This window comes from Portunus trituberculatus, chromosome 27 (assembly GCF_017591435.1).
Source record: "Portunus trituberculatus isolate SZX2019 chromosome 27, ASM1759143v1, whole genome shotgun sequence".
Taxonomy (NCBI): domain Eukaryota; kingdom Metazoa; phylum Arthropoda; class Malacostraca; order Decapoda; family Portunidae; genus Portunus; species Portunus trituberculatus.
Genome location: NC_059281.1, coordinates 6918301 through 6930800, shown reverse-complemented (window position 1 = coordinate 6930800; position 12500 = coordinate 6918301). Strand labels below are relative to the sequence as shown.

Genomic DNA, 12500 nt, shown 5'->3' with positions numbered 1-12500 from the left:
GTGTGTGTGTGTGTGTGTGTGTGTGTGTGTGTGTGTGTGTGTGTGTGGACAGAGGGAGATTGGGAGACGAGGAGAGATGAGAGATAAGAGTGTCGGGAGAGAAGATGAGAGATGAGACACGAAATAGAGATAAAGAGACACAGAGAAGAGGAAAATAAATAATAGAAAAAGAAGAGACGAGGAGATGGGAGATAGAAGAGAAGGAAGAAGAGATAAGATAGAATAACAAAATGAACATAAATGAATAGAAGGAAAATGAAAACCAAGGGAAATACGTAAGAGAGAGAGAGAGAAGGAAAAATAAATTGGGATGATAAAAAGAAACTATAAGAGAGGAAACAGACGATAAAGAGAGGAAACAGAAGAGGAAGTACGGAAGTGAGCATATATCAGCAGAGAGGGAAAAGGGAGAGAAAAAAGGGAAAAAAGCTGAAATTAATAAACAAATGGTCAAGATGAAAAGGAAAACGAAACAGGAAAAGGAAAAGAGGGAAAAAAGAGAAATGAAGGGGAAATATATGTTGAGTATGGAAGAAAAAAGAAAGGAAAAAAATCAAAGAAATAAGGAAAAAATATATAGAGAAATAAAAAAGGGGAAATGAAGGGAGGAAAAAGGAAAAGCTGGTGAGAAAAGAAACAGAAAAACCAGGAAAGTCAAACAGAAATACATAAAAAATATAAGAGAAAAAAAAGAAGAGGGAAAAAATCAACTAATGGTCGAAAGAGAAAGGGAAATAGAGGAAAAACAGAGAAATAAGAATATGCGTGGGAGAAATGGAAAGGGTAAAGGGGAAGGAAGGAAAGAGAGGAGAGGAGAGGGAAAGACGGGAAGAAGGAAGGTCAGGTATGCAGAGAGGAAAGTTAAAGGGAAAAGTAAGAGGGGAAAAGGGGAAAAGGGGAAAAGTTATAATATCATTGAGGTGAGACGAGGTATGCGAAGAGAAGGAGAAGAGGGGAGAGAGGAAAAGGGGAGAGAGGATGAAGACCAAAGACAAAATGAAAAGGAATGAAGGAATAAAGGAAGGATGTAAGGAAAGAAGGCAGAAAGAAGAAAGAAGGATGGAATGGATGAAGAAAGGAAAATACATAAGGATGAAGGAAAATAAAGAAAAGAGGATATGTAAATAGTACAGATGGACAGAAGGAAGGAAGAAAGGAAGGAAGGAAGGAAGGAAGGAAGGAAGAAATGAAAAAAAAAGGTAAATTGAAATATAAAAAGGAAAGTAGATAAGGAAGAAGGGAAGAAGGAAAGAAGGAAAAAAAAATAAGGAAGGAAGGAAAGAAGAAAGGAAGAAAACAAGGAAGGAAAAATGAATGAAGGAATGAAGAATGAAAGAAAAGAGAATTGCAACTATATCAGTAAATCAAATAAGTAAATAAATTAAAAATAATGAAAAAATTTAGAGAACAGTAAAACTAATAAAAAAATAGATAAATAAAAAATAAAGTAAATACAGAAGATAAAAAAAAAAAAAAAAATCAGGAATAAATTAATTTCCTTTGATAGAGAAAGTCAATTGGGACTGAGCTCTCTCTCTCTCTCTCTCTCTCTCTACAAATGCACCAAGGAGGAGGAAAAAGACTGCCTAAGCTCCCCCACTCTCTCCCCTCCCTCCTTTTAATTTTTCCCTCTCCCCCTCCCTCTCTCTTTTCCTCTCCCTCTCTCTCTCTCTTGCCCTCTCCCAAAAGACGTAAGATTAATAAAAAACCCTGAAATTAATAAAGTTACTCATGAAGTTGCTGAAGAAATAACAACTCTCTCTCTCTCTCTCTCTCTCTCTCTCTCTCTCTCTCTCTCTCTCTCTCTCTCTCTTAATAATGAATTTCTACTTTAGCATTCTCTCTCTTAGATAAATGAATGAATAAAGGAGAGAGAGAGAGAGAGAGAGAGAGAGAGAGAGAGAGAGAGAGAGAGAGAGAGAGAGAGAGAGAGAGAGCATTTTTCAGTCATCCTTTACCTTTAATAAGCAACGAGGAAGGGAAAGATAAAACGACTTTAATGAAAAGAAAAGACTTTAATTAAATAGCCAGAAAAACAAAGTGGGTCTATAGACGACATGAAATTACGACAATAAGCGAAGGGAGAGGAAAAAAACAAATGAAGGTCGCAATAAAGACTCCCAGATTCCATTCTCATAAGATTCGAATGTTTATGAGGAAAAGTATAGAGGATTTGATGAAAACTTGGAGGAAAAACAAGGCAAAAGAAAAAGAAATGGAAGAATTAATGTCACGTTTGGAAAGGTAAAGTTATATATGAGAGAGAGAGAGAGAGAGAGAGAGAGAGAGAGAGAGAGAGAGAGAGAGAGAGAGAGAGAGGGGAAATTTTAATCATCGTACTATAATTATTTCACTAACAATTGTATAGTCTCTCTCTCTCTCTCCCTCTCTCTCTCTCTCTCTCTCTCTCTCTCTCTCTCTCTCTCTCTCTCTCTCTCTCTCTCTCTCTCATTCCGTTCCTCACCTACCCTTGAATCTCCACCTCTAAATCTGAAATCCTTGTGGTGATCACTGCCGGTTCACACACCCTCTACCTCGGCTCCCATAATGCCTCTAATTAATTCAAAGCCCTCAACTTCACAGGTAAATACAGGTGCTCACAATTCGCCCTACTCACTGTGCTTCCTCCCACACTCCACGCTATACGCCGCCAAATCATACACTCGCCATTACAATACAAGAGACGCGATGTTTTGTAGATTATTATTTTTTTTTGCATATTTTGTTTTCATAATTCACTTACTGATTATTTTTCTGTGAATGTGTGTGTGTGTGTGTGTGTGTGTGTGTGTGTGTGTGTGTGTGTGTGTGTGTGTGTGTGTGTGTGTGATGACAACACACTACATATTATCTTTATATTATATTACGTGAATAACTATCTTTAGAATTATTAACTAAAGCATCATCTGTTAAAAGTTAGGAAAAAAACAAACAAACAATCCTGAGACAATATCTATGAAAAAAAAAAAAAAATGGTTCATGACATGTTATACGTAAAATTTTTGTTTTTTTGAGATGCTGCCTACGAAAAGATTAGTTTCTGTCACATGATCTCTAAAATAATCAAGTTTATGAGACTGTACCTCAACAAAACCTTCATCGCGTGAGGCAGCAGAGTGTGTACTGCAAGCTGCCATTCTGTAAACACGAGTCAAAGCGCTCGTACCTGCTTTTTCCCCTTGAGCATAATATATAAGTAGTAAGTGAGCAAGAATAGTCTCTCTCTCTCTCTCTCTCTCTCTCTCTCTCTCTCTCTCTCTCTCTCTCTCTCTCTCTCTCTCTTTCACTTTCTCGCTCTTAAACAGTACCTACCTCATCCTCTTAACTCCTCACACCACACCACTCTTCTACACACTCACGAACACACATTAGGCTTTCTTCTAAATTAAACCACAGTAATATCCATTTAGAGTCCCCCATACCTGAGCCGATTACCTCTCATTAAATCCCCTCTTCCAGATCTCCTTGTAAAATTCTCGCAGGTACAAATCACCAAACCCATTAAGTACACCTGTACAACTCCACACATTTATCTACTTCAGTATTCATCTCAGGTAACACCATAACTCAGAGGTTCCTATCCCTTTGTTACATACCTGAGTTTTCCCTTCTCATTATCTTATCTGTATGGGACGGATGGCGTTATGCTTTGTTATCTTAGCGTCACCTGCCTCACTCCTGGACAAGTATTTATTATTTTCTATGTTTGTAATCTTATCTTTTTCCCTTAGGGTGGTTGGTATGATCTGTAAAGGATGTTTCTTCTTTTTCTGCATCTGATACTTTTTTTTTCTGTGGTAACAATATAGTTTGTATCTGTAGCAACAATATAGTCTGCATCTGATACTGTTTTCCTGTCGGTTATATGATTACTCGTATTTGTAGAGTCATTTTTCCTCTGTATTCTGACGCCGGTTTTCTAAAGTAGGTATATGATTTCCTGTGGGTGACGCATTTCTCTATAGGTGGTGCGTGTCTTGACTTACCTCGACCTCCATGATACACCGTCACCTCTACATACACAGCATAATTGTATTTTTTTTTTTATGTAAGAGGAGAGTTTTCTCTGCCCTAATCAGAAATTTTTGAGATATCAGAAGTCAGGTGTTCTGTGGCGTCCCCGCGTGATCTTCAAACTTCACCTTTCATATTACCTCACCTGAACTGAAACTCGACAAAGGAAACAGAGAAAGAGAAAAGAAAAATAACTCGTACAATAATTACCTGCACAGGTGTCAAAGGAACACTACACCTCAAGACCTAATTACAAAGAGACACATAATAAAGTCATTACCTGCACAGTGACAGACGGAGAAGAAAAAAGTCTTGTGTCTCTATCGCAGAATAACAGTTTCCCTTCAAGTTACTGAGACACCCAAACTGTGAGGTCTTTCCCCTCCCTTCCCTTCCCTTGTCCCGTCCTGTCCCTCCTTGCCCCTCCATCCTTCACCCACCTCTCACCTCGCCACGCCCATCCCTGCACACCTGCGTCACACCCTCTGCTTGTCCCTGTCCCAGCCACACCCAAAAGTTGTTAAGGCAGAGAGACAACACGCATAGACTATAGATGCCGGTATAGGAGGCGAGGAGTGAGAGCAGGAAAGTGATGCTGGAAAGAAAATGACTTTCAATAACAGCAACGACAACAACAACGGCAACAACATACGAGGCTCTTTGAGAATGAAGAAAGGAAGGTGAAACTGTAAAGAAAATAACTTCCAGCAGCAACAACAATAGGAACGACAGCAACAACAATATTACAACGTAACCCTTTGACAACTGATGGTAATTTGACACCTATTACATCATTCCATTAATTCTACTCCATGCCAAAGAACGAAGACAAACTGGACGCATTGAAATGTTTGAACTACTCAATCACTCCTTCTGATGTCCCTGATGTCGCTGGAAATTGCACTCTAAACTCGCGCCGGACAATTTCATTAAGCCAGAATAGAGGCCATGACAGTAAGAGGATTAAAGGTAAAGGCCGACTATCACCTGTCCACACCTGAAGATACCTGTCCAAAATGAGTCTTAAAGGTATACAAACATCTGTCCCCTTCTAACAGTACCCAATTGCACCTGTTCCTATCTAAAGCAAGGTCCAGTCTGTGTCACCTATCTTATGAACCACACCTGTTCTGGATCCAAGGAAAATTTCATCTGATATAAAGGAAATATTCACAATTGTTTGATCTTAATTTTTTTTTTTTTATGTCCTGGCTTATAGCGCCTGTCGGTAACATGAAGAGTATTGGAAGAACTCTTAAGCTTCCACCCATTAGTGGCGCAGGCAATTTTATTTACAGTAGTAATCATACTAGGGCCCATATCACCACCTAAGTGCATCTTTGGTGTAACCACCTAGAGCCTGGGTATCATGGTGACATGAAGGTAACTTTAAACCACTCGACAAATGGCAAAGTTTCAAGGCCATACCTCGTGGGATCCCAACCTACGCGTGGACGTCTGTCCGATCCCACGCTCATCACCTTATCCACTACGCCAGCGCCTCCCTAACCAAAACTGCAAATTTTAGGGCCTACATCTGTTGAATTTAAAGGGACCACATCAAACTATATCTAAAACCACACATGTCGAAAATAAAAGAAAATCACAAGTGTGTAAAGGACTCAAACCTGTCAAAAGGCAAGACCACACCAGTCAATATTCGAAAAGCTGCACCTGTCTAAATCAAGAGTACCGTCGTAGCACCTGTGTATAACAAGATCTATGAGAATACGTTCGCTGTGTTAAGAATTTTACACCTCACCTATCTGTCAAATTTAAAAGCATCACAATACCTATCAATAACCAAAGATACGAAACAACACATTCCCTGCAACTAAGCATTTGACACCTATCCTATATAGTAAATCACACCTATCCTAGTTAAAAAAAAATCACCATCGTTGCAACTATTCACAGCTATAACACACCTATTCAAAAAGCCAATTATATGATTACACTTCTCCACATTTAAGAAGTTGAACCTGTCTTAATTCAAACATCATCGGAGCATCTGTTAAATTAAACGAGACAACACCTGGTAAAAGAGATAAAAGAAATGAGAGAGAGAGAGAGAGAGAGAGAGAGAGAGAGAGAGAGAGAGAGAGAGAGAGAGAGAGAGATATTAGGTAAGAAGGAGCAGGAAATAAAAGGATAATATAAAAAGAAGAAAAAAAGAAGGAATGACTAAATAAATTGGAGCAAGAAGAGAAGGAGAAGAAAAGAAAAAAAAAACCCAAAAGATAACAAAATAGAAAAAAGAAGAGAATGAGATATGAAGAAATAGAGAAACAAATCAACAAAAAGCAACACTGGCTACACCCTTCCCACGCACCTGCATGATCCGAAGAATTAGCGTCATCTCGTTGAAGTTGTATTCCATGGAGAACTGAATCTGGCCGACGTTTTCCGTGGGCTCTGAGGTGTCGATGTACATGTCCACCAGACTGAGTGACCGGTTCTGGAAAAATGCCATCTGTTGGGAGAAAAAGACAACACGGGGTTAGACTGCTTATTCCTCTCGACTACCTCTGCTGAAGCTTGCCCACGTATCTCTCTCTCACTCTCACTCTCACTCACTCTCTCTCTCTTTCTCTCGTTCCTGCCCGTGTTTCAGCTCCAGCAGGGGTTGTGTTGGTTTAAAATTTGGATGGTTTTTAAAGAGTATGCAAAGGGGAGACTCAAAGAGATTATTACACTGAGAGAAGAAAACGTAACATGAGGAGGGAGGGAGGACAGTAATTATGGTCGTAATAGTGGTATATAATAGTCATAGTGATATACAGGGAGTGATCACAACAGGGGGAAGGGAGATAAGATAAAAAGGGAGTCATCCTTTTTATATATACAAGGAGTAAATGACCTCAGTACAAAGGGAGCGTCTTAATTTACATACACAAAGGGGAGGTTTAAATTCCAGTCGTGTTTTTCTATTTAACATTTTATACTTGCACGCTTATCACCCTGTTTTCTTTTTTCTGCACACATAACCCATGCTCTTCTATTGTCCCTTGAAGAGAAAATGGGTTATCAGTTATAATGAGGGGGGAAACTTCTTCATTTCTTTAATCCTTGCTAATACCACATAGGGGAAGGTAATGCAGTATATATCTATCTGTTGGTCTGTTTTTTTTTTTTTATTATTTCCTTTACTTATCTTCATTACTTTTATCTACCTAGTTCAGTCCTGTGGTGTGGTTGCTTATATTTCCTTTTGCCTATTTTTCTTTACCTGTCTATCATCTGTTCATTGTTTAAACACTATGTATCTTTATCTATTACTTCAGTTTCTATGTATCTTTTACTAAACATATGCCAATCTTTTATCTAATTCCTATATATCAATCTACCTATACAACTATGTCCTGCATCTCTTTTGTATATTCTATCACTTATACTTTACCTATCTATTTAAATGCCTAAATATTTCTACCTATTATCATCTATCTCCCTTATTATCATCTATCACCTTTAGCTATCAATCTACGTACATCCTTCCCTCATTCACACTTTCTATCACCTATACTTCATCTACATACGAACTCTACAGCTTGTTCTAACCATCTACTACATACACTTTACTCTACCATTTCAAGTCACTCTCCTACATCACCGTTTCCTCCCTCCAGAGCTTCAGCGCCTCCCAGTGACAGACAAGCACACTGGCCGCTGCTTTCCATGAAGATTTCTGGTCTCTTTTCTCGTCAATTCAGTTCAGCATCAGAAGGCTTGCAGGTTCCGCCCGTTTTGCTCGCAGCCTCCACTCACTCAAGGGAATTCACGTCTCAAAAATGGAAAAAGGAAAAAGAGAGAGAGAGAGAGAGAGAGAGAGAGAGAGAGAGAGAGAGAGAGAGAGAGAGAGAGAGACACGTAAGGTGGAAAGGAATTCGATTTGCGCTGTTTTGTGCTCAGTGGCGCAAAAACCGAAGTCGCGCGATTTGTGGATTTCGACTTGCGCTTTTACGAAATGGCAGTGATAAAAATGACAACGAAAAAAAACATAATCAAAATGACGTTAAATATTGTAAAGAAAAAAAATTATATACCTCTTCATTAAATAAATCTTAAAAATCATATATTAAAGAAAAAAAATAAGATGACACCAATAAAAACGAAATTAACAATGAAAATAAAGACAAATAAAGAAAAAAAAACAACACTAAAATAAATATATATTCAGTCGATAAATTTTTACGCAACATTACCCAACTCAAAGGAGAAGGAAATTACGAAGGAAAACGAGAAAATAAAGAAGTAATGCAGTTTTAAGTCGATCAAATGCAAGAAACCACCCGTGCGTAGAATGATAAATTCCATCAAAAAATCGCATAGAAAACGGGAGTATAAACATGGCAGGAGACGAGCGGCAACTTAGGTAAACATAAAGAAAAGAGAGAGAGAAAAAAAAAAAGAAAAATGAAAGAGACAACAAAAATGGATGAAGAATTAATGAAGGGTATAAAAAAAATAAAGTGTAAACATAAGAGAGAGAGAGGAGGAGGAGGAGGAGAAGGAGGAGTTGAATGAGAGAGTCTTGATAAACGTTCGTTCGTCTTGTTCCGATTAAGACCTGCCACTACCACTTGCCTCTTTACTTACCGGGAGAAAGGACCAAGAGAGAGAGAAAAAAATAGTAAAAAAAGAGCGAAGGATAAATAGAGAGAAGGAGAAGGAACAGTTATAGGAAAATAGAAACCATTAGGAGGACAGATAGGAAGGAAATGAAGGGAAAAAAGTGAAAGGTGAGAAAATAGAGAGAGAGAAAGGAAGAGTGATTGGAGGAAAGGAAAGATGAAAATAATGGAGGAGAGTAAAAAAAAGATTAATGGATTGACTGGTTCATCAATTTGTGGGGAGAAAAGAGAGAGAGAGAGAGAGAGAGAGAGAGAGAGAGAGAGAGAGAGAGAGAGAGAGAGAGAGAGAGAGAGAGAGAGAGAGAGAGAAAAATGACTGGGAGATAAAAGACGAGAAAGAAAGAAATGAAGAAAAGAGGAAAGGAAAGAGAAAAAGTGAAAGGCAAAATAAGGAAGAGGAAAAAGGACGGATAAAAAGAAAGAAAGAAAGAAAGAAAGAAAGAAAGAAAAAGCAAAGAACAAAAAGGGATTAAAAATTGAAAGAGGAAGAAAAAAGTCATGAAAAAAGTGATCATAGGAGAAAAGAAAAGAGAAAGAGAGAAATAGAGCAAAAAAATAAATACTAAAAAAAAACACGGATCACTTTAATTAGACAGAGAGAGCGCAGGTAAGACTTCCTTAAGGATCAACAAACACACGAACACACAGCGCATCACGGAGCAGCTCGCCTTGACTTGTTTACGATAGCCATCTTTATCCATTAATTTGCCGCCAATTGCCGAAGTTAGCCCTTGGAAATTGAACAGAAAACGGAAAGAGGGAGTTTGATTTTACAAGTAATTTTTTTTTTTCCGAATTGTGTGTGTCTCTTTGGAACTTTTCTCCAATTTCGATTCTTCACTGTTTTTTTTTTCGATATTTTTACTATTTTCTATTATTTGTTTGGTTTTTGTATTTATCTTTATTATTTTTACTCTTTTTTTAGCCATTTTTGTCTTCACTGTTTATTTCTTTTATTTTTTACTTTTTTTTTTTCAATATTTCCCGCACTTTCTTATTTTAGTTCAAGTTCAAAGTTGACGAAAAGATACACTTGTATTTTCTTTATTTGTAATGTTAGTTTTTTTTTTTCCTTTAGCTGTTTTTCTCTCTTTCTATTCTCTTTTCTATTTTTCAGTGTATTTGCAAGTTTTCTTTTTTTTTCTTTTCCTTTTTCATCTTCGTCTTACTTTAAACGTTTGAAATTTCACAGGAAAAAGACGATTCCATAACTCAACTTTCATATACTTTCCTTTATTTTGAAACTTCCTTTTTTTATTTCTACTCTCTTCTTTCAGTGTCTAATATATAAAACACTACCACTTTTACGTTGAAATTAGACAAAAACGAAATGAATACTTTTTTTCAATCAAGTTCCAATGTTAAATTTGTTGTGAGTCTTCTTTTCAATGTTCTCTTGCTCTTTCCTTTCACGTTGTTTTTCCCTTGATTTTCACAGCGAGCAGAGGCGAGGCAGACCAGGGCAGACCAGAGCAGACCGAATGGGGAAGCCAAAATGCGAGGACTGGAATCTGGTCCAATAACACCTTGTGCGTGCGGCTAATTGACTTTACCTGTCCAATTCACCTCACACACAATCGGCTTTACCTGCTTGACCTACTCCCCTTACCTTCCTCTATCTTACCTCGCTATCTCCAAAACATTTACCTCCTGACCTGTCTGTCCTTCCTGCTACCTATGAAATGTTTACCTGTCTATCTATCTATCTATCTATCTATATTTATCTGCTCAGTTATCTATCTAACCTGAATACTTCTAAAACACTTACCAGTCTAATTTTTTCTATTTACCTGATTACTTAAAATGTCTATTCATTCAACTAATTATCTATCTACCAACTATCTACTTAATCTTTTTCTCTGATCATCTTGCTAGTTCGAAAAAATAAACTACTCATTTCCTTTTCACTCTGCTTTACATGTTTTTTTCTACATATATATTTCTTTCTGTCCAAAAAGTCTTTCACTATTCGCACTGTCTATCTTGCAAAATATCGGCTCTCATTTATTCACGTATTTGCCAAAATCTTGCCATCTATTACAAAACAAGCCAACAGATTCGCGTGTCTATCTACCTTGAAAAGCGTTACTTACTTTGCAGTTAATCCTTTGCTTACAAAACCTAACAAGCATGTATCTATGAGTCTAGCCACGAACTCCTGTCTATCTATTGTTAAATCTATCGGGGCAAAATCCTTAATCTATTCAATGCAGCCCTTAAATATGTAAAATCGATGCTATCTATATAAATGCAAGACTACGACGCATGGAAGCAGCATAACTATTGTAACTATATAACTAATGAACCAAACTAACTAGTCAACTAGAAATTTACTTCAAAAAAGGTGTGGAGGTGGAAAGTAAAGTCAGCAAAAAAGAAAACGCCACTTGTGTATCAACTGTGCAAGTCTCAGGATATGGTGGTGGTGGTGGTGGTGGTGGTGGTGGTGGTGACGGGTGGTTGGATGCTAACTGTCCTATGGTGGTTAGCGTTGTAATGGTAGTGGTGGTGGTGGTGGTGGTGGTGGTGGTGGTGGTGGTGCCTTAATATAATAAAGTCCTATTTTCTATTGAGGCGTGCGTGGTAGTGGTGGTGGTGGTGGTGGTGAAGGAGTTTGGAAAAGAGTTAAAAAAGGTGTGTGTGTGTGTGTGTGTGTGTGTGTGTGTGTGTGTGTGTGTGTGTGTGTATCCCGCTGTCTTTTCACGGGAACACGGCGAAGGGAACACTTTTACAATATTTATTTATTCAACTTTTTTTTTTTAGAGGTACGAATAAAAAAACAAAAACAAAAATAAACTAAACGCAAGCAAACACACACACACACACACACACACACACACACACACACACACACACACACACACACACACACACACACACACACACACACACACACACACACACACACACACACACACACACACACACACACACACACACACACACACACAGAGGAAAAAAAATGTGAAACGGGAAAAAAAGAAAACTCCATTAATTTCCCAGCGATATTTTGGTAATTAAAAACTTCCGAACCAAACACACACACACACACACACACACACACACACACACACACACACACACACACACACACACACACACACACACACACACACACACACACACACACACACATGAAATAAAAACAATAACATTCCCAACAACCTTAGCCACGTAACGCAAAAACAACGAGAACAACAACAACATCGACAACAACAACAACGATAATGATGATGATGATGATGATGATGATGATGATGATGATAAAAGATATTAGTTATATTCTTACGCCCCAAATAAAGAAAGGAAGGTTGATTGTTACTCAGGTGATCAGGTGACAAGACAGACAGGTTGAGTAGACAGGTAAAACAGAGAAGAATGGGGGAGAAAGGAAAGAAGGAAGGAAGGAAGGAAGGAAGGAAGGAAGGAAGAAGGAAGAGAGGAAGAAAGGAAGAGAGAAGAAAAGAAGGAAGGAAGGAAAAGTGTAAAAAAATATGTGGAGAGAGAGAGAGAGAGAGAGAGAGAGAGAGAGAGAGAGAGAGAGAGAGAGAGAGAGAGAGCGGCTCATGACAAGGAAAACAGAAAATGAAAATGACATTAAAAAATTATGACAGACGGAGAAGTAGGAGGAAGAAGAGGAGGGGGAGGAAGAAAAAAAGGAGGAGGAGGAGGAGGAGGAGGAGGAGGAGGAGGAGGACGAGAAAGAAGAAGAAGACAAAAAGAAGAGGGGGAGGAAGAGGAGGAGGAGGAAGTGATGTAAGAAAAAAATAAAATCAGGAGGAGGAAGGAAAGAAAGAAAATCGCATCTCATTCCCTCAACACACACACACACACACACACACACACACACACACA

The 12500-nt window shown here is 38.1% G+C and overlaps 1 protein-coding gene across 17 annotated transcripts in view; it reads right to left on the bottom strand.

Moving 5' to 3' along the window:
- The window catches only part of LOC123509487 (synaptotagmin-7-like), a 406995-nt gene that overhangs the window by 29661 nt on the left and 364834 nt on the right, over positions 1 to 12500 (bottom strand). For 16 of the 17 annotated variants that reach the window (XM_045263784.1, XM_045263786.1, XM_045263789.1 and 13 more), the window contains one exon: positions 6347 to 6487. In XM_045263784.1, coding sequence (XP_045119719.1) covers positions 6347 to 6487 — 141 coding nt within the window. The remainder of the gene's footprint in view (positions 1 to 6346; positions 6488 to 12500) is intronic. The other variant, XM_045263785.1, reaches the window with a different exon arrangement.